The 23901-nt window shown below is 40.5% G+C and overlaps 1 protein-coding gene and 1 long non-coding RNA gene across 2 annotated transcripts in view; one reads left to right on the forward strand and one right to left on the reverse strand.

The window, feature by feature from the left end:
• Positions 1–15556: 15556 nt before the first annotated feature.
• Positions 15557–18949, reverse strand: LOC123724515 (uncharacterized). The gene is made up of 2 exons (XR_006757095.1): positions 18665–18949; positions 15557–18194 (listed from the first exon to the last, which is right to left on the reverse strand). It is a non-coding gene; the product is annotated as an uncharacterized lncRNA (long non-coding RNA).
• si:dkey-106n21.1 (solute carrier family 23 member 2) overlaps positions 17193–23901 on the forward strand; it is a 77550-nt gene continuing 70841 nt past the window's right edge. Inside the window, exon 1 of the mRNA XM_014125661.2 lies at positions 17193–17969. Coding sequence (XP_013981136.1) covers positions 17898–17969 — 72 coding nt within the window. The 5' untranslated portion in view covers positions 17193–17897. The remainder of the gene's footprint in view (positions 17970–23901) is intronic.

Genomic DNA, 23901 nt, shown 5'->3' on the forward strand with positions numbered 1-23901 from the left:
GCCCAACATTTACCTGGAGCTAACTCTACAAAAAGCACTGCTAGGTGATTTAGAAAGTCATAGTCAATCGATCAATAATATAATAATACTCTTAGCAAAAAGGTTTATCTTTAAATTACAATATGTAGAATCTATGAGAATAGAAAGTTTCAGAAATTTTGTGAAACATCACAGCACAGTTTAAAAATAGAAGACATAAACTGAACAACTTCCACAGACATGTGCCTAACAGAAATGGAATAATGTGTCCCTGAACAAAGTGGGGGGTCAAAAGTAACAGTAAGTATCTGGTGTGGCCACCAGCTGCATTAAGTACTGCAGTGTATCTCCTCCTCATGGACTGCACCAGATTTGCCAGCTCTTGCTGTGAGATGTTACCCCACTCTTCCACCAAGGCACCTGCAAGTTCCCGGACATTTCTGGGGCTAATGGCCCTAGCCTTCACCCTGCAATCCAACAGGTCCCAGACGTGCTCAATGGGATTGAGGTCCGGGCTCTTCGCTGGACATGGCAGAACACTGACATTCCTGTCTTGCAGGAAATCACACACAGAACGAGCAGTATGGCTGGTGGCATTGTCATGCTGGAGGGTTGTGTCAGGATGAGCCTGCAGGAATGGTACCACATGAGGGAGGAGGATGTCTTCCCTGTAACGCACAGAGTTGAGATTGCCTGCAATGACAACAAGCTCAGTCCGATGATGCTGTGACACACCATCCCAGACCATGACGGACCCTGCACCTCCAAATCGATCCCGCTCCAGAGTACAGGCCTCGGTGTAACGCTCATTCCCTCGACAATAAACGCGAATCCGACCATCACCCCTGGTGAGACAAAACTGCGACTCGTCAGTGAAGAGCACTTTTTGCCAGTCCTCTGGGCCAGCGATGGTGGGTTTGTGCCCTTAGGCGACGTTGTTTCTGGTGAGGACCTGCCTTACAACAGGCCTACAAGCCCTCAGTCCAGCCTCTCTCAGCCTATTGCGGACAGTCTGGGAACTGATGGAGGGATTGTGCGTTCCTGGTGTAACTCAGGCAGTTGTTGTTGCCCTCCTGTACCTGTCCCGCAGGTTTGATGTTCTGATGTACCAATCCTGTGCAGGTGTTGTTACACGTGGTCTGCCACTGCGAGGACGATCAGCTGTCCGTTCTGTCTCCCTGTAGCGCTGTCTTAGGCGTCTCACAGTACAGACATTGCAATTTATTGCCCTGGCCACATCTGCAGTCCTCATGCATCCTTGCAGCATGCCTAAGGCACGTTTACGCAGATGAGCAGGGACCCTGGGCATCTTTCCTTTGTATTTCAGAGTAGGTAGAAAGGCCTCTTTAGTGTCCTAAGTTTTCATAACTGTGACCTTAATTGCCTACCGTCTGTAAGCTGTTAGTGCCTTAACGACCATTCCACAGGTGCATGTTCATTAATTGTTTATGGTTCATTGAACAAGCATGGGAAACAGTATTTAAACCCTTTACAATGAAGATCTGTGAAGATATTTGGATTATATACGAATTATCTTTGAAAGACAGGGTCCTGAAAAAGGAATGTTTCTTTTTTTTGCTGAGTTTAGTACCAGTCAAAAGCTTGGACATACCTACTCATTCAAGGGTTTTTCTCAATTTTTTTTCTTTATTTTGACTATTTTCGTCGCCAAACCCACTGCTCCAGGTCATCTAAAAGTCTTTACTAGGTAAAGCTCCGCCTTATCTCAGCTCACTGGTCACCATAGCAACACCCAACTGTAGCACGCGTTCCAGCAGGTATATTTTGCTGGTCATCCCCAAAGCCTTTGGCCGCCTTTCCTTCCAGTTCTCTGCTGCCAATGACTGGAACGAATTGCAAAAATCACAGAAATTGGAGACTTATATCTCCCTCACTAACTTTAAGCGTCATCTGTCAGAGCAGCTTACTGATCGCTGCAGCTGTACACAGCCCTTCTGTAAATAGCCCATCCAACCAACTACCTACCTCATCCCCATAGTTGTGTTTGTTTTTCTGCTTTTTTGCACACCAGTATTTCTACTTGCACATCCTCATCTGCACATATATCACTCCAGTGTAAATTGCTAAATTGTAATTACTTCGCCACTATTGGCCTATTTATTGCCTTACCTCCTTACTTAATTTGCACACACTGTTTACAAATGTTTCTATTGTGTTATTGACTGTACGCTTGTTTATCCCATGTGTAGCTCCGTGTTGTTTTTGTCGCACTGCTTTGCTTTATCTTGGCCAGGTCGCAGTTGGAAATGAGAACTTGTTCTCAACTGGCCTACCTGGTTAAACAAAGGTAAAAAAAAAAATTAAATAGTGAAGACATCAAAACTATGAAATAACACATATGGAATCATGTAGTAACCAAAAAAGTGTTAAACAAATCAAAGTACATTTTATATTTGAGATTTTTCAAAGTTGCCACCCTTCGCCTTGATGACAGCTTTGCACACTCTTGCCATTCTCTCAACCAGCTTCATGAGGTAGTCACCTGGAATGCATTTCAATTAACAGTGGTACATTGTCTCAAGCAAAGGCCCTTAATGCAGCTGGTGGCCACACCAGATACAGGTGTGCATTGTCTCATTAATGTGAAGACTGTTATATTGAACTGTAGCCACAGTTCCATGCTTTCTGGTTTAATGTACATTTTGTCAGAAGTGGGTTTTATGCACTTCTGGGAAAAGGGGCATTCCATGACGCCAACGTAATGTCTGTGCTCACGTGGGCGTGGCCATTGACTTGGTTAAAACTTCATATGAAAAACAATTATCTCATTTAGAAGGCTAACATCACATTACATCTTCTCACAAATAGTTTCATATTTAATCAAATATGTTCCCCCACATTTGGATGTGACCCTGACAACTGGGAAATATATACATTCAGAGATACAGTTATGTTGTCCTATCGTCTTTAGTTACATCACAAATTATAAACAAATTCGAGAGGATTGATCTTCAAATATCCACGGACCACTCCAACTGGTTGGAATACAGAAATATTGTTCATTATTCAACCTCTTAATTTTAAAGTTTTGGTGGGTGGAATGACTTTGTTCTACAGAGTAAATCCTCTCTCAATACTGCATGTCCAGTGAAGAGAGTTTCTGTAAGGAATTTACAACCTGTCATTAAGTCATAAAACTGTGGAGAGAGAGAGAGAGAGAGACATGCAGAATTCTGCAAAACATATCTTCTGTGTACAACATAGAACACCAAATAATGCATGCAGAGCAGAATTAGGCCAATACCTGCTAATTATCAAAATCCAGAAAAGAGCCGTTCAATTCTACAACCACCTAAAAGGAAGCGATTCCCAAACCTTCCATAACAAAGCCATCACCTACAGAGAGATGAACCTGGAGAAGAGTCCCCTAAGCAAGCTGGTCCTGGGGCTCTGTTCACAAACACAAACACACGTCACAGAGCCCCAGGACAGCAACACAATTAGATCCAACCAAATCACAAGAAAACCAAAAGATAATTACTTGACACATTAGAAAGAATTAACCAAAAAACTGAGCAAACTAGAATGCTATTTGGCCCTAAACAGAGAGTACACAGTGGCAGAATACCTGACCACTGTGACTGACCCAAACTTAAGGAAAGCTTTGACTATGTACAGACTCAGTGAGCATGGCCTTGCTATTGAGAGAGGCCACCATAGGCAGACCTGGCTCTCAAGAGAAGACAGGCTATGTGCACACTGCCCACAAAATTAGGTGGAAACTGAGCTGCACTTCCTAACCTCCTGCCCAATGTATGACCATATTAGGGACACATATTTCCCTCAGATTACACAGATCCACAAAGGATTCGAAAACAAACCCGATTTTGATCAACTCCCATATCTCCTGAGTGAAATACCACAAGAAAAGGTGAAATTGCCACAAGAAAAGGTAAACGAGTGAAGAACAAACACCATTGTAAATACAACCTGTATTTATGCTTATTTATTTTCCCTTTTGTACTTTAACCATTTGTACATCATTACAACACTGTATATATACATAATATGACATTTATTATGTCTTTATTCTTTTTGAACTTCTGTGAGTAATGTTTACTGTTCATTTTTATTGTTTATTTCACTTTTGTATATTATCTACTTCACTTGCTTTGGCAATGTTAACATATGTTTCCTTGAATTGAGTTTAATTGAATTGAGACAGAGAGAGAGGGTGGGCCGCCTATGATCCTCCCCCCAAGGGCACGTCATGACACTTGTTACAAGTTCATTTGTGGAATTTCTTTCCTTCTTAATGCGTTTGAGCCAATCAGTTATGTGTTTACAAGGTAGGGGTGGTATACAGAATATAGCCCTATTAAGTAAAAGACCAAGTACATATTATGGCAAGAACAGCTCAAATAAGTAAAGATAAACAACAGTCCATCATTACTTTAAGACATGAAGGTCAGTCATTCCGGAACATTTCAAGAACTTTGAAAGTTTTGTCAAGTGCAGCCGCAGAAACCATCAAGCACTGTTATGAAGCTGGCTCTCATGAGGACCACCACAGGAAGGAAGACCCAGAGTTACCTCTGCTGCAGAGGATCTGACACATCTCAACATAAACTGTTCAGAGGAGGCTGCGTCAATCAGCCCTTTATGGTGGAATTGCTGCAAAGAAACCACTACTAAAGGACACCAATAATAAGAAGAGACTTGCTTGGGCCAAGAAACACGAGCAATGGACATTAGACCGGTGGAAATCTGTCCTTTGGTCTGATGAGTCCAAATTTGAGATTTTTGGTTCCAACTGCCTTTGTGAGACGCAAAGTAGGTGAACCAGTCAAAATAACTGGTACTGTATATATTTACAAAATACAATATTTGGGATTGATGGAATATTAAAGCTGATATATAAAATAAAATGCCTATTTTCTCAGATAACTCAGAAGCTTGAATGATGTAGTGAAGTCAGCACGTTCCTAATTTGGAGGACGACCTCCCTGCAAAAAAAACCAGCCCAGCCTGACCATGTTTCGCCGAGTTATCAACAAATTGTGGTTTTGAGCGATGTATGTATAAATAACCGACCCGGAAATGTTTTTTGGTTGTAGGGTTGTGTTTATTTGTTTCAGGTTGTTTCAGGTTCCAAACATATGCCATTTTCTTACCCCATCTAGTGACTAAATGACAGCATAGGTTTCAAGTATCATGCTAGCTTGTCTTAGCTGTTAGCCCGGGAGAAGTTACAGGAGAGACAGGTGGGATGAAAGTAACACAAGGTTAACTGATGACCTGGAATAAAATACTAAAACGTTTAAGCACAGGCCATTGTCTGCTCTTGTTCATATTGCTTTTATAATGTTAGCAAAATATCAAAACATGACAGTGTTTAAAAAGTATATTTGACAGAGTGGAGGCTCCTCAGAGGAGAAAGGGGAGGACCATCCTTCTCAGTAAATTTCCTAAAAATAAAAATAGTGAAACTATCAGGGATCAAGGTAAGACCCAGATGCAGACTGTCAAAGTAACAATGTTTATTGTAGCACAGGGGCAAGCAAAGACAGGTCAAGGCAGGCAGGGGTCGATAATCCAGGCTAAGGCAAAGGTACAGGGCGGCAGGTGGACTCAGGGTCAGGGACAGGCAGAGTTCAGTAATCCAGAGGTGGAGCAAAGGTACAGGATGGCAGGCAGGCTCAGGGTCAGGCAGAGAGGTCAGGCGGGCGTGTACAGGGTCAGGACAGGCAAAGCTCGAAAACCAGGAGGACGAGGAAAGAGAGGCTGGGAAACGATAGGAGCTGACAGGAAAAACGCTGGTAAGCTTGAACACCTGGAGGGGGGTGGAGACAAGCACAAGGACAGGTGCAACTCATCAGGGCGTGACAGAAAAATAAAAAAAGTTATCCTTTTTAAATACAACTATGCTGAATATATTCACGTCACCAAATAATTGATTAAAACACACTGTTTTGCAATGAAGGTCTACAGTAGCCTCAACAACACTCTGTAGGGTACCACCATGGTGTAGATGGAGGACAGCTAGATTCCACCCTCCTCTTTCGTACATTGACGTCAATATAAAACCTAGGAGGTTCATGGTTCTCACCCCTTTCTATAGACTTACAGTAATTAAGACAACTTCTGGAGGACGTCCTCCAACATATCAGAGCTCTTGCAGCATGAACTGACATGTTGTCCACCCAATCAAAGGATCAGATAATGAATCTAGTACTTAAAGCATAGGCTACAGCTAGCTAGCACTGCAGGGCATTAAATGTGGTGAGCAGCTGACTCAAAGAGAGAGAAAGACAATAGTTGAACAGTTTTGGACAAATTAATTTCTTCAAAAATGAAGGAGAAGCAAGAGATAATTCATTCCAATCATTTTAAAGTTAACAGCAGGTATTTTGCATGTAAGTTTAAGTATTTTGATATCTTCACAAATCTACAAAACAGACGTTTTACATCCTGGCGAGAGAGAGAGCTAACTACACTACATGATCAAAAGTATGTGGACACCCGCTCTGCAAATATCTCATTCCAAATTCACAAACACTAATACGGAGTTGGTCCCCCGTTTGCTGCTATAACAGCCTCCACTCTTCTAAGAAGTCATCCCACTAGATGTTGGAACATTGTTGCGGGGACTTGCTTCCATTCAGCCACAAGATCATTAGTGAGGTTGGGCACTGATGTTGGGCGATTAGGCCTGAAACAGGAAAGGGACTTCCCCAAACTGTTGCCACAAAGTTGGAAGCACAGAATCGTCTAGAATGTCATTGTATGCTGTAGCGTTAAGATTTCCCTTCAATGGAGCTAAGGGTCCGAGCCCGAATCATGAAAAACAGCCCCAGACAATTATTCCTTCTCCATCAAACTTTACAGTTGGCACAATGCGTTGGGGCAGGTAGCGTTCTCCTGGCATCCGCCAAACCCATAGTTGTTCGGCGGACTGCCAAATGGTGAAGTGATTCATCACTCCACGTTTCCACTGCCAATGTTTGTCTATGGAGATTGCATGGCTGTGTGCTCAATTTTATACATCTGTCAGCAATGGGTGTGGCTGAAATAGCCAAATCCACTAATTTGAAGGGGTGTCCACATACTTTTGTATATATAGTGTATATTTCGTTGTATTCTTTTTCACTTTCTCTTACTCAGCTAGTGAATGCAGCTAGCTTTTATTTATTTAACCTTTATTTAACCAGGCAAGTCAGTTAAGAACAAATTCTTATTTACAATGACGGCCTACCGGGGAACAGTGGGTTAACTACCTTGTTCTGGGGCAGAATGACAGATTTTTACCTTGTCAGCTCGGGGATTCGGTTACTGGCCCAACGCTCTAACCTCTAGGTTCCGTGCCGCCAAAATAGTGAATAGTTTAGCCTACTTAAATACCAGGCTCAAACAGAGAGGGATACTATGTTAGCTAGCTGGCTATGGTTAGCCAACACTGGATCTCTTCCAAGCCAAAGTAAGCTTTTTGTTTTATTAATTTATTGTCACTGGGGCCCAACGGTGTATCTGCTAAACTGCTTGCTGACTGTACACTCACTCTACTGCATGATTGTAGAGGGTTTACTATGACGTTAGCTCTATTAGCTATGTTGACTATGACGTTATCTAATATGGTGTGTAGCGGTTAGCGCTTATGATATGAAGGTTTGGCTTGGAAAGGTTTTTTCGCCTGGTCAAAGACAACAAGCAAAGGGTAAAGGTGAGAGGAAGAGAGCGCCTAGATGTGAGAAAGAATCATACAATGAACAAAGTGATCGTGCTGTTTGTATGTGGCTGCTATGAAAGTGAACTGTGTTTGCGTGTGATCAGGGGTGTATTCATTCCGTTGATTCTGTTGAAAAACGTTTCTTAAACGTAAGCAAACGGAACAAAACAGGGATTAACATATCTGAATTTGTCCAATAGAAACTCTCGTTTGCAACTGTTAGAGTAATGATTACACCCTAGTTCAGCTAGATGTAGGCAAGAGTCTCCAAGGCGTTATTGAATGTGTATCTGTATAAATGAACACTCTTTATGGATGAATCCTGGTTTCAACTGTACCGGCAGATGGCATTTTGTGGGCGAGCAGTTTGTTGATGTCAACGTTATGAATTGAGTTCCCCATGGTTGTGGTGGGGCTATGTTATGGGCAGGCATAAACTATTGACAACGAACACAATTTCATTTTATCAATGGCAACGTGAATGCACAGAGATACCGTGATGAGATCCTGAGGCCCATTATAGTGCCATTTATCCACTGCCAACACCTCATGTTTCAACATGGTAATGCGCGGCCCCATGACACAATGATCTGTACACAATTCCTGGAAGCTGAAAATGTCCCTGTTCTTCCATGACCTGCATACTCACCAGACATGTCACTCATGAGGCATGCTTGGGATGCTCTGGATCGACATGTACGACAGCGCGTACATGATTTGATTTATTAGGATCCCAATTAGCCGACACAAATGGCAACAGCTAGTCTTACTGGGGTCCGACATATAACGAAAAATACATTACAGACAAAAGTGTAACGGCTGTCGAAGGGAGTAGACCAAGGCGCAGCGGGTTGAGTGCTCATTTTTAACTTTTATTGAAAACAAAACAAGAAACGCACGACAGCTGAACAGTTCCGTCAGGTACAAAACACTAGACTGAAAACAACCACCCACAAACTGAAAAAACTCTACTAAATAGGACCTCCAATCAGAGGCAACAAGAAACAGCTGCCTCCAATTTAAGGTCAAACAAAAACCCTAAACATAGAAATAGAAAAACTAGACACGGACATAGAAATATACTAACATAGAACATATACCAAAACCCCCAAAACACATAAAACAAACACCCCCTGCCACGCCCTGACCAAACTACAATAACAAACAACCTCTTTTACTGGTCAGGACGTGACAAAAAGACTTTACAATTACATGCATTTAAAAACATTAACATGTAGTGTGTGTGTGCATCAGTTACATTTACATTTTAGTCATTTAGCAGACGCTCTTATCCAGAGCGACTTACAGTAGTGAATACAGTTCATACATTTTATTTCATGCATTTATTTTTTTTGTACTGGCCCCCTGTGGGAATCGAACCCACAACCCTGGCGTTGCACACACCATGCTCTACCAACTGAGCCACAGTTACACATACATGTCAGTACATACACACAACAAGTAGGTCACATGGAGGAGACTCGTGGTGCGGTGAGGTGTTGCTTTATTTGTTTTTTGTTTGGTCACATCAGATACTGACTGGTTTTCTGATCCACGGCCCTACGTTTCTTTTAAGGTATCTTTGACCAATAGATGCGTTGTAACGACCGTCGTCTGTGGAAGCAGGGGACCAAAGCGCAGCGTGGTGAGTGTTCATATTCAATATTTAATAGAACGAAACACTTAAACAAAACACGAAAATGAAGGACAGCCTACAGTTCTGTTAGGTCACACAAAGTACAAAACAGAAAACATTCACCCACAAACCCCAAAGGACAAACAGGCTGCCTATGTATGACTCTCAATCAGCAACAACGATCTACAGCTGTTCCTGATTGAGAGCCATACACGGCCGAAACAAAGAAATACACCAACATAGAAAACGGAACATAGAACGCCCACCCATGTCACACCCTGGCCTAACCAAAAATAGAGAACAAAAAACCCTCTCTATGGCCAGGGCGTTACATGCGTATGTGTATTCCCAGTCATGTGAAATCCATACATTAAAACCTGTTAGGGCTAGGGGGCAGCATTGACACGGCTGGATAAAAAACATACCCGATTTAATCTGGTTACCACTCCTACTCAGTAACTAGAATATGCATATACTTATTACATATGGATAGAAAACACCCTAAATTTTCTAAAACTGTTTGAATGGTGTCTGTGAGTATAACAGAACTCAAATGGCAGGTCAAAACCTGAGAGATTCCTTTACAGGAAGTGGCCTGTCTGACCATTTCTGGAACTTCTTTGCCATCTCTATCATTTACTAAGGATCTCTGCTCTAACGTGACACTTCCCACGTCTTCCATAGGCTCTCAGAGCCCGGGAAAAAAGAGAATGTCGTCATTCCAGCCCCAGGCTGAAACACATTATCGCCTTTCTCAAGTGGCCCATCAAGAGACACTAGCTTATGCGCGTGACCCCGACCGCCCCGCCTTTGGGATTTTTTTCCTCTGTTTGCCGAAAAGGAGATTCCCTGTCGGAATATTATCGCTTTCTACGAGAAAAATGACGTAAAAATTGATTTTAAACAGCGGTTGACATGCTTCGACGTACGGCAATGGAATACTTTGAATTTTATTGTCAGGAATTGCGCCGACGCGCGACACTTCTTTACTATTTCGGATAGTGTCTGGAACGCACGAACAAAACGCCGCTATTCGGATATAACGATGGATTATTTTGGACCAAACCAACATTTGTTATTGAAGTAGACGTCCTGGGTGTGCATTCTGACGAAGACAACAAAAGGTAATGACATTTTTATAATAGTAAATATGATTATGGTGAGTGCTAAACTTGCCGGGTGTCTAAATAGCGAGCCCGTGATGCCTGGGCTATGTACTTAGAATATTGCAAAATGTGCTTTCACCAAAAAGCTATTTTAAAATCGGACATATCGAGTGCATAGAGGAGGTCTGTATCTATAATTCTTAAAATAATTGTTATGCTTTTTGTGAACGTTTATCGTGAGTAATTTAGTAAAATGTTAGCGAATTCCCCGTAAGTTTGCGGGGGGTATGCTAGTTCTGAACGTCACATGCTAATGTAAAAAGCTGGTTTTTGATATAAATATGAACTTGATTGAACAAAACATGCATGTATTGTATAACATAATGTCCTAGGGTTGTCATCTGATGAAGATCATCAAAGGTGAGTGCTGCATTTAGCTGTCTTCTGGGTTTTGGTGACATTATATGCTGGCTTGAAAAATGGGTGTCTGATTATTTCTGGCTTGGTACTCTGCTGACATAATCTAATGTTTTGCTTTCGTTGTAAAGCCTTTTTGAAATCGGACAGTGTGGTTAGATTAACGAGAGTCTTATCTTTAAATGGCTGTAAAATAGTCATATGTTTGAGAAATTGAAGTAATAGGATTTTGAAGATTTTGAAAATCGCGCCACAGGCTGGCAGTGGCTGTTACGTAGGTGGGACGAATTCGTCCCGCCGGTCCCATAGAGGTTTTAAGACCTAATGAATTCATTTAAATTGACTGATTTCCTTATATGTACTATAACTCAGTAAAATCTTTGAAATTGTTGCATGTTGCATTTATGTTTTTATCTTTATTATTCTGGTGGTCAATTACCTTATGCCATGGAAATGTGATAAGCATGATGAGTTTTCCGTTTGTGAAGAGAATGAAGACTTTTATTCTATCAAGACACGAGGAGCGCTCATGACAAGGACAGCTGGAGCAAACCTGATTGGTCGGGCTAAGCATGAAGTCATTGAAAATGGTGAAAAAGATCTCCTACCACATTCCCATTAAAGTGAGATGAGAAAATGATGGTTAATGCAGCTATTATGTGATCCAATTTAGTCCGATTAATATTGTAAGGGAAAATATTGTGGTTGCGCAACATTGTGATGTTGAAACATGGTTCATTTTCATAAATTACGAACCTATAGTTTTAATTATTCAAATTATAGCCTACTTAAACACCAGGCTCAAACAGAGAGGGATACTATGTTAGCTAGCTGGCTATGGTTATCCAACACAGGAACTCTTCCAAGCCAAAGTAAGCTTTTTGTTTTATTAATTTATTGTCACTGGGGACTGATGGTGTATCTGCTAAACTGCTTGCTGACTGTACACACACTCTCAAATTCTACATGTGACCTTTGGAAAATAAAAAACTGTTCCCAAATGCTCTGTGTGACCACCCACCAACATGGCTGGTGAAATAGGCGTTCTTACCACCAATTTAAAAAAAACATTCCTCATTTGGCTGGTGGCGGGTGTTAATTTCCAACCCTGCTAATGTTGCATGCGCCATGCTCTACCAACTGAGCCACACAAGACAACATACACATGCTTGAATGATTATGTTGTAATATTTATACAAGTATTCCAGACATCTGAAAGGTACCTATTCACATCTGTGTGGCTCTCCAAAACATGTGAGAGTTTCATATGATTCACTATATCTAATCGCAATTTTCCAACACAGCTCAGAACAATGACGACCAATCTATATCCTAACATGGCAGTGAAGGGATTTTACATCCCCTTTTCAAGTAAATGCGTACAACTTTGGAATGTGGAACATACTAGATCCAGGCTACATCCCAAATGCCACCCATTTCCCTACATAGTGCACTACTTTTGACCAAAGCCCTATGGGGCCTGGTCAAAAGTAGTGCACTACTGCATATAGAGAATAGGGTTTCATTTGGAACACATGCATAGTGTTTCTAAGTCCTTTGTCTAATATCCATGTCTCTCTAAAGCGTGTCTGATACTTGAGCATCCGTGACTAGAGAACCACGAGGGAGGAACGTGTGTTTTTGGGTCAGGGAGGTTTGGAGGAGAGCAAAGAGGATAGGATGTACTTCCTGGGAAAGCCAGCCTATTTAGAGAACTGGTGGTTGTAGTATATTTTATGTTTAGTATCTTAAGGCCAAATCCTGAAACTGTCTTGACGTCCAGGATCAATAAATGCCAAAGTCTCGAGCTGTTTGCGCAGATCTTAAGTCAGAATAATACCCAGAAGTAACAACTGGTATGATAGATCATCATTGATCGTTAACATTTCAAAGTTTAAATTATGTGTTTATTCCAAATGTCAATAGACAACAGAACAGAGAGGACAACTTCTGGAAACCAAGGCAAAGGGCTAGGGCTAAGTTGACATTGCCTAGGCTCTATTTTAAGTCAATGCATTTTGTGTGAGCTCAAATTATATTGTTACGCATTCGATGAACATCAGACTGATATACTTAAACTGGGTTGGGGTCAATTCAAAGTCAATTCTGTAATCTTGGGAGATCAGTTGAAATAACAATTTAACAACAATATGTAGTGTCATTTTATTCAATCCATTTTTCATAGGTGTGACATGCATTGTAAAATTGAAAAACTTTATTGACCTGGAATTAGTACTAAATTCAGGTAAAACTAAGTATATGTTGTTCTCTAGAGCGCAAAAAAAAGAAGTCTGATGATTTAAGCATATGTACTTTGGTTGGTGTCCATATTGATCGTGTCCGTGCTTACAAATATGTGGGCATCTGGATAGATAAAAAGCTGCCTTTTAAAAAGCATATTGATGAGTTAGTTGAGAATAAAAATGGGCTTCTTCTATAGAAATTGGTCTCGCCTCTCACTAAATAGTAGGAAGCAGATTATTCAGTTGTTAAATGTGATGTTGTGGTGCCTCTAGGGAAATTCAGAAAGCTGATTGAGGACCTTATTACTGATGAAGGTGTTTATTTTTATTACTGGGTTTTTCTTTCTGCTTGAATTTTGTATTTATATTTTGATATGCGTATTTTCTGTAATTTATGTAATTCAGGGCTCATCTGTAAAAGAGATCTTGATCTCAGTGACTTTGTATTCCCTACTTAATGCTCTTTGTCTCTTGCTTGACATGCATGAATGTATAAACATATCAGTAACATGTATGCCTATAGAAAGTCTACATCCCCTTGAACTGTTTTCACATTTTGTTGTATTACAAAGTGGGATTCAAATAGATTTATTGTAATCTTTTGTCATTGATCTACACAAAATATCCTGTAATGTCAAAGTGAATGTTACAAATTAATAAAAATGCTATAACTAAAATATAGTCATTGCATAAGTATTCACCTCCTTTGTTTAGGCAAGCCTAAATGAGTTCAAAAGTGACATTTGGCTTAACAAATCACATAATAAGTTCACTCTGTGTGAAATAATAGGGTTGGCATGATTTTTTAATTGCTACCCCTTCCTTCCTCTGTCTACATACATACAACATCTGTAAGGTCCCTCAGTCAAGTATTGAATTTCAAGCACAGATTCAACTACAAAGACAGGGGAGATTTTCGAAAGCCTTATAAAGAAGGGCAGTGATTGGTAGATGGGTAACAATAACAAATCATATATTGAATATATATTTAAGCATGGCCAAGTTAATAATTATGCTGTGGATGATGTATTAAACCACCCAGACACATCAAAAATGCAGGACAGGAAGGAAGCTGCTCAGGGATGTCACAATGAGCCCATTGGTGAATTTAAAACAGCTACAGAATCAATGGCTGTGATGGGAGAACTGAGGATGGATCAACAACATTGTAGTGACTCCACAATAATGACCTAAATTACAGATTGAAAAGAAGAGCAAAAATATACAGACTGAAAATATTGCAGAACATGCTTGTTTAATGCAACAAGACACTAAAGTAATACTGAAAAGGAATACACTTTTTGGCCTAAATGCAAAGCCTTGCTGTATGTTTGGGGGCAAATCCATCACAACACATCACTGAGTAACTGCCTCCTTATGTTCAAGCATGGTGGTGGCTGCATCATGGTATGGTTATGCTTGACATCAGCAAAGACTGGGGAGTTTTTCAGGATGAAAAGAAAAGGGATGAAGCTAAGCACAAGCAAAATCCTTGAGGAAAACCTGCTTCAGGCTGCTTTAGACCAGACACAGTGAATTAACCTTTCAGCAGGACAATAACCTACAACCCAAAGTCAAATCCAAGCTGGAGTTGCTTACCAAAAAGACAGTGAATATTCCTGAGTGAACAAGTTACAGTTTTGACTTAAATCTGCTTGAAAATCTATGGCAAAATTGCTCTCTAGCCATGATCCCCAACACCTTGACAGAACTCGAAGAACGTTGAAAAGAATAATGGGTAAATATTGCACAATACAGGTGTGCAAAGCTCTTATGAGACTTACCCAAAAAGACTCACAGTTGTAATCGCTGCCAAACGTGTTTCTAACATGTATTGACTCAGGGGGGTGAATACTTATCTAATTAAAGTATATTTGTGTTTTATTTTTCTTTCATCTTTAAAAATGTGAGAATTTTTCTTCCACTTTAACAGAGTATTTTTGTGTAGATCATTGACAAAAAAATGACAATTAAATCAATTTTAATCCCACTTTGTAACACAATAAAATGTGAAGAAATCCAAGGAGGTGTAGACTTTCTATAGGTATTTTTTCCCCTGTATGTCTAAAGAAGAACACCAGTGGAAAAGAGCATGTGTTAGTGTTAGAGTTAGAATTAGTGTTGAGTCTTCAAAATGTATGAAATCTTGACAGAATGTAATGTATGTAAAAAACAAAAGGGGATGGGATCTCCCCCAAAATATAGTCTCTGCATCTGTGCCAATCTGGTAATGAGAGTTTGTGACATAACTATCGGTGGAGTTGATTTTTATTCGGTACATGAAAACGTAAGCAAAAAAGAAAATCTATGGACAATGCATGTGATAAATGATCATATGAAGAACGTTACTCAATTTCTACACTAGAGAACTGTATACTGTCAAGGTTTTTTTCTCTCGGAGATACAGACCAAGTCCTTTGCTGTTTATTGGAAATGTTTTGGTGATAACTTAATGCAGGAAGCAGGAATGAGATTCACCAACCAATACTGTCATTTTAGCCAAATACAACATTTTATTCGGAAATCAAAGTTTGTTCGTCACATGCACAGGATGTAAACAGTACAATGAAATGCTTACATGAAAGCTCTCCTAAACAGTGTAATACACTTTATAAAAATGTAATACAAATTAGGAACAAATATTGATGTTGGAAATGTATACACAATACGAATATACAGTAAATACTAAAAAAATGCTAAAGTGGATAGTAATACAAAAAAAAACGTTACATTTGTAAAGCGCTTTTCATTATACCGAATAATCTCAAAGTGCATAAAATAAAAAATAAAAACCCAATTGAAAATAAATGGATGCAACTAGACACGGCAACTGACGCAAAGAGCCCAGCTGACGCTACAAGGGACGAGGACACCAAGGAGCACAGATATCAACAGAAAGCCTTCCTAAATTGAAAAGTCTTTAGGCCCATTTAAAAGGAGCCCAGAGTCTGTGGTGCCTTCATGTGGTCTGGGAGGGCATTCCAGCGGCTGGTGGCGGTCGTGGCTTGGTTAGTGACACTATCAAGTTGGTGACTTTGTATTTATTATGGATCCCAGCTACTCTTCCTGGGGTCCAGCAAAATTAAGGCAGTTTATACAATTTTAAAACATTACAATACATCACAGATTTCACAACACACTGTGTGCCCTCAGGCCCCTACCACATATCTACAGTACTAAATCCATGTATGTATAGTGCTTATGTTATCGTGTGTGTGTGGTGTGTGTATGTGTCTGTGTGTGTGTGTGTGTGTGTGTGGAGAAAGTCTATGCAAATAGTTCAATGTTATTTCAATGTGGGTACAGTATGGTGTGTGTGATCGTGTTTAACTATACTTGTGGGGACCAGAAGTCCCCACAAGAATAATAAACAATCAAAAATGTAATCAACTGGGGACAAGATCAAATACTATTTATAGTGGGTTTAGGGTTAGAATTGGTGTTAGGGTTAAAATCTGTGTTAGAATTGGTGTTAGGGTTAGAATTAGAGTTAGTGTTAGGCTTAGAATTAGTGTTAGTGTTAGGCTTAGAATTAGTGTTAGGGTTGGAATTGGTGTTAGGGTTAGAATTAGTTTTAGGGTTAGAATTAGTGTTAGTGTTCGGGTTAGAATTAGTGTTCGGGTTAGAATTAGGGTTAGGAGCTAGGGTTAGTTTTAGGGTTAGGAGCTAGGGTTAGGTTTAGGGTTAAGGTTTTCGGGTTAGAGTTAAGCTTAGGGTACGGTTTAGGTTCAGGGTACAGGTTAAGGGCTAGGAAAAATAGTTTTTTAAAATGGTACTGAATTGTGTGTCCCCACAAAGTTAGTTGTACAAGACTTTGTGTGTGCTCCTGCTTGTGTTGTGTGCATGTTTGTGTGTGCGTGTGCGTGTGCGTGTGTGTGTGTGCTCGCCGGCATGTGTTAGCATGTGCCTGTGTATAGTGTCTCATCATCTCACATCAATGAATTAAAGGAAGGGGTTTGGTCTGCAGATATATCACACAGCCCAGCCCACGAAGTGACTCTTATCAACTGTGTGCAAGGATTCCTCAGTGTTGATCTCACCAGCCCCCATTGTCACACCTCTGGGTAGCAGAGGTTATGTTGTCTTTACAGGTCTGTACATCTCATATCTGATTGGAGGTTAAAATTACAGTAATGCTGTTGGTCAACAAATCAGATGTTATAAAGGGGTCTCAGATTCATTGTATCTTTCTCTTTTTTGTTCCTGAACTGCTGTGGTGAGATACTCTCTTTCTTTCTCCCTCTCCCATGAGCTAACGGCCATGGCTCAAGCCATGGTTTCTTTGTCTCTCTCCCACTCTGGTCATGCTTAGAATAATGCTTAGTAATGCGTGTTAATGCTTTGTAACTTTAGCTTTATGCCTTGTAAATGTAATCATTAAATTTACAAATTAATTAAATACACTTGTATTTAGAATTCTATTCTCAGACATTTCTTGATTGCCTATTATTGTAACTGAACTATAGTCTCTTGCATAATGCTAGATCATCTGATGGAGTCAGATTCTTCATTTAATAGACTTTGTTAACATATTCATTGAATAGTCTTATTACGAGGCATATATATCAAATATTACCCATTACAACATCACAATAGACACATGACAAAAGGTCAGGGGCTAAAACAACAAATAGTTTGGAGGGATTATACAACTTTTTGCTAGTGATTAAACTGTGGTTCCCTTGACAACATGACGGGACTATTCATGCTTTCCTAAGGTCCAGAATTTCTCAGAGTTTTCCAGTGAGTGTGTAGCGTGTGGAGAAGTTTGAGGGATCCCTGTGAGCCTCAGCGTCCAGCCACCACTGTCTCTGTGCCTACGCACCAGCATGCATTTTACCCAGGACCCAAAGGTGGAGATAGGACTGAGTGATCAGGGGACGGTCAACCCTGCCTTTGGGGTAAGTGCTGCGTCACTCTCTCAAAACAACTGAAGAACTGCCAAATCACACTGCCTTAAGTATCACAGACTCTCAAATGTATGTAAATGCCTTCAGTTCAGTGTTCATTGGTTCCTTGAAATCTTTGGTTTCTTAAACTGAATTTCATGATGTTGGGTCTCAATTGAACACAATTTTAGTGGGATGTGGGAACTTTTTCCCCACTGCATTCATGCTGGTTTACTTCTGTGCAGGAGGAAAACAAAGGGCTGAGTTATTCATCTTAGAAACTAGAGCTGAATTTAAGCTACTGTGGAATGTAATTTTCCCAGAGCATACTGAACAGACTGGGTAGCTCAATGGAAGACATTGTTTGATACCACAGCATGTAGCATAGACATGTCGTTATCAAATACAAAACCAATATATATATAGAAATGACAAGAAATTACATTCAAGTGGTAATAACACAGTTCTAACCTATAAACTGTGTTTGACTCCTAAGGAATCATTGAAATATTCTCTCCATACAATTGGCCTTTTTACTTATTTATATGCGTAAGTTCTCTCTCCCACTGCAAAGCCTTAATGGTAATCAATGTCTAGAAAACTGACTCAGAAAAGCAGTTAGCCAGGATGAATTAAGATGATAATAAGGATGATTATAAGGTACCCAAAATGCCATCAGATAGCTATATTGAGTCGTTTCATCTTACCGTCCAAAGGTAATGCATGCAGCCGGGCTATACACTGGTATCCTCCGTGAACGGTTTCGTACATAAAACCTTCTCCATTCAGGCTGAAAAGGAGTTCATTTCCTTTACTCAATTTAATGGCGAGAGGAAGGGAAAAACTGGGAAAATATGCATACTTTCTTTATGAAACACCATTTTCCACCACCATGCTAGTAGCTGTCAGCCAATCAGCATTCAGGGCTCGAACCACCCAGTTTATAATCATCCTTATAATTAGCCCTAAGGCCGGCAACTTGCGATATTGAATTGTTTCATCTTACCGTCCAAAGGCAATACATGCATACACTGGTATCCCTGTGGACCAGTTCGTACATAAAAGCTTCTCCATTCAGGCTACAAAGGCGTCGATGACAAAACATTTATTTTTACTGCTCTAATTATGTTGGTAACCAGTTAATAAAGCAATAAGGCAATGTGGTATATGGCCAATATTCCACAGCTAAGGGCTGTGTCCAGGCACTCCACGTTGCATTGTGCATAAGAACAGCCCTTAGCCATGGTATATTGGCCATATACCACATCCCCCAGGCCTTATTGCTTAATTATAAGATGATAATAAGACATGATAGGGGTTGTACTGTGCGTACTTATGACAAACAAGTCTTAAAATGTTTTGTAACCACTTAATAATGCATTATAGTTATGGAGCTAAAGTAAATCTTGCTGAATTAGAATTTGTATTTATTTCAGACTGAATGGAGCGCTTAGTGTACACAGCTGGATTGAGACTTTATTTATTTTCACCCCCCAAGCATATTTCTCCTCAACCTAACAAGACAACTAAAACAACAGCTGCCTGCACAAAATCTAAATAGCAACAATTGGCTGAGCCAAAGCAAACGTTGATGATAAATGTATGTGTTTATTTAATTGCTAATTCAATATAATGCATTCAACTGTGGTGGACTAAACTGCAGTGTTATACATCTTTCTTCATGTCGTGGCATTTTCCCAGCACATTGAGTTGGGAAAATGCCAAGAACAGGCAAATCCCACAGTCAATAACCCTAAGACCATGTACCACACATTAAAATTGTCAAATCAAATCAGCTAAATCAATCAAATGAATAGCACATTATTATACAATCATCTGAGAAAAACAAATAAAGAAATGTATACGTTGAAGAATGTTTTCTAATTCCTACACTATATCTCCACTGCAGTATTTCCAACAATGACTTTTGTTGTTGCTGTATTTTGACAAGATAAAGACTTTGCGGTGAATGAATAACATTTGGTCAAATATTTTTTACCAGGATCAAAATCTCAGAGTAAAAATGTCTCACAAGTGTAAAAGATTAACATTGAGACCATGACTAGAGTCCATGACTGTCTGGAGGTTTGAAATGTTTTTCCGACTTCATGACAGCAAGTGGAAGATGTATCTGAACCAACACCTTGTGTGTCCGAGATAGATCCCAGCATTTAGAGCGAAATGGTCCGGGGGACAGACTCCGAGTCCCCAAGTGTTGAAATAACAAATATGGTGTATTCAGTATGAATTGAGCAACAGCATGATGCATTAAACAGTAATGTAACTGTTGCATTCCACATCTGTTCTGCACTAAATACTATGCTCAGAAATGGAAGTGATGTTGTCTACTTAAAAAAGAGAAATATCCATAATACACTATATATACAAAAGTATGTGGACACCCCTTCAAATTAGTGGATTCGGCTATTTCCGCCACACCCGTTGCTGACAGGTGTATAAGATTGAGCACACAGCCATGCAATCTCCAAAGACAAATATTGACAGTAGAATGGGCTTACTGAAGAGCTCAGTGACTTTCAACGTGGCACCGTCATAGGATGCCACCTTTCCAACAAGGAAGTTCGTCAAATTTCTTCCCTGCTAGAGCTACCCCGGTCAACTGTAAGTGCTGTTATTGTGAACTGGAAGAGTCTAGGAGCAACAACGGCTCAGCACCGAAGTGGTAGGCCACACAAGCTCACAGAACGGGACCACCGAGTGCTGAAGCACATAGCGTGTAAAACACTCACTACTGAGTTCCAAACTGCCTCTGGAACCAATGTCAGATAAAGAACTGTTTATCGGGAGCTTCTTCCCAGAAGAGTGGAGGCTGTTGTAGCAGCAAATGGGGGACCAACTTCATATTAATGCCTATGATTTTGGAATGAGATGTGCGACGAGCAGGTGTCCACATACTTTTGGTCATGTAGGGTAATTTGCCCATATATGGTTGTTGAAGTTGGTGAAAAGCCACAGTTGATTGTGTTCGTAAGGTGGCAAATTAGTAACTGATTGCCAAGACTCTGGACTCTTATACTTCTAAAAAGGAATGAGGGAAGTGAAGGAAGTTCTAGTGGGAAGGCATATGGTTATGATTCGGGATTAGAGGGTCGTTATGCTCGTGTCATGCTGTACAGTAGGCTACACACCCACGTGCAGTGAAAAGCTCCCTTCAACTAAGCTATTAGAACATTTCTATCAATGTCTATGGCAGGGATGGGCAACTTCAGTCCTCGTTGGCCTGATTGGAGTCACACTTTTTCCCCAGCCCCATCTAGCAGACCAGACTCCAATAATCATCTAATCAAGATCTTCAGTTTAAAATACAATTAGTTTAATTAGCTGTATTTGCTAGGGATGGGGAAAAAGTGTGACACCACTCCGGCCCCTGAGGACTGGTGTTGCCCATCCCTGGTTTTGGGATGGCCACATGGTGATCCACATTTAAAGGAAGGTGGAGGGGAAATCCATTAGGTGGCAGCAAAAGGTTAGCAGATCGTAGCCTGAGCACATCCCGCTGAAACCAGCTGTTGGATAAGTCAATCTTTAGTGGCTCAAACAAGCAAAGACACATGGATTGGTTCTGAGAAATCCTGTTGAATTTTTTGACTGTGTTCATGTGATGAGGCATTGGAGGTACTGTTCTCAGATTAAAGGCTTTCAGAGTGATTTTAAGGCTTTTTTTGTGACAGTTGTAAGATTTCTTTACCTGTTGAACACATTGCTATCCATTTCTGCTTTAACCTTTTTCCCCAATACAGCACCTGCTTCCTCTCCACCTCTTGCCAGTGAAAACGTATTCATACCACACATTTCATTCACCTTACCTCAATGACAGATTAGGCATCATGATGAAGGTAGCTATGTTAGCAATAGTTACAAAAGAAGATGTAACAGGTGCTTGTAGATACAGGTGTTTGTAGACACAAATAAGGTGTATGACTGAACATAAGCGTTATCATGTGCGTGTCTCTAGAATGCAAGGAATATCTATACCTGCTACTGTATAATTGGTCAAATCAACTTCTTGCTCGATTAAACATTGCTAACGTTACTTGAGCTCAGTCAACAAAGCAGTCCCCCTTTTTAAACAAGATTTAATCCATAGTGAATGAGTACTCTATACCATCTACTGCATCTTGCCATCTTGATGTAATGTATCACTAGCCACTTTAAACAATGCCACTTTTATATGTTTACATATCCTACATTACTCATCACATACAGTGAGGGAAAAAAGTATTTGATCCCCTGCTGATTTTGTACGTTTGCCCACTGACAAAGAAATGATCAGTCCATAATTTTAATGGTAGGTTTCTTTGAACAGTGAGAGACAGAATAACAACAAAAAATCCAGAAAAACACATGTCAAAAATGTTATAAATTGATTTGCATTTTAATGAGGGAAATAAGTATTTGACCCCTCTGCAAAACATGACTTAGTACTTGGTGGCAAAACCCTTGTTGGCAATCACAGAGGTCAGACGTTTCTTGTAGTTGGCCACCAGGTTTGCACACATCTCAGGAGGGATTTTGTCCCACTCCTCTTTGCAGATCTTCTCCAAGTCATTAAGGTTTCGAGGCTGACGTTTGGCAACTCGAACCTTCAGCTCCCTCCACAGATTTTCTATGGGATTAAGGCCTGGAGACTGGCTAGGCCACTCCAGGACCTTAATGTGCTTCTTCTTGAGCCACTCCTTTGTCTTGAGCCACTCCTTTGTTGCCTTGGCCGTGTGTTTTGGGTCATTGTCATGCTGGAATACCCATCCACGACCCATTTTCAATGCCCTGGCTGAGGGAAGGAGGTTCTCACCCAAGATTTGAAGGTACATGGCCCCGTCCATCGTCCCTTTGATGCAGTGAAGTTGTCCTGTCCCCTTAGCAGAAAAACACCCCCAAAGCATAATGTTTCCACCTACTTGTTTGATGGTGGGGATGGTGTTCTTGGGGTCATAGGCAGCATTCCTCCTCCTCCAAACACGGCGAGTTGAGTTGATGCCAAAGAGCTTCATTTTAGTCTCATCTAACCACAACACTTTCACCCAGTTGTCCTCTAAATCATTCAGATGTTCATTGGCAAACTTCAGACGGGCATGTATATATGCTTTCTTGAGCAGGGGGACCTTGCGGGCGCTGCAGGATTTCAGTCCTTCACGGCATAGTGGGTTACCAATTGTTTTCTTGGTGACTATGGTCCCAGCTGCCTTGAGATCATTGACAAGATCCTCCCGTGTAGTTCTGGGCTGATTCCTCACCGTTCTCATGATCATTGCAACTCCACGAGGTGAGATCTTGCATGGAGCCCCAGGCCGAGGGAGATTGACAGTTCTTTTGTGTTTCTTCCATTTGCGAATAATCGCACCAACTGTTGTCACCTTCTCACCAAGCTGCTTGGCGATGGTCTTGTAGCCCATTCCAGCCTTGTGTAGGTCTACAATGTTGTCCCTGACATCCTTGGAGAGCTCTTTGGTCTTGGCCATGGTGGAGAGTTTGGAATCTGATTGATTGATTGCTTCTGTGGACAGGTGTCTTTTATACAGGTAACAAACTGAGATTAGGAGCACTCCCTTTAAGAGTGTGCTCCTAATCTCAGCTCGTTACCTGTATAAAAGACACCTGGGAGCCAGAAATCTTTCTGATTGAGAGGGGGTGAAATACTTATTTCCCTCATTAAAATGCAAATCAATTGCTAACATTTTTGACATGCGTCTTTCTGGATTTTTTTGTTGTTATTCTGTCTCTCACTGTTCAAAGAAACCTACCATTAAAATTATAGACTGATCATTTCTTTGTCAGTGGCAAACGTACCAAATCAGCAGGGGATCAAATAATTTTCTCCCTCACTGTATGTATATACTGTACTCTATACCATCCACTGCATCTTGCCTATGCCGTTCTATACCATCACTCATTCATATATTTTTTTTAATGTACATATTCTTAT

This window comes from Salmo salar, chromosome ssa10, assembly GCF_905237065.1.
Source record: "Salmo salar chromosome ssa10, Ssal_v3.1, whole genome shotgun sequence".
Classification (NCBI taxonomy): Eukaryota; Metazoa; Chordata; class Actinopteri; order Salmoniformes; family Salmonidae; genus Salmo; species Salmo salar.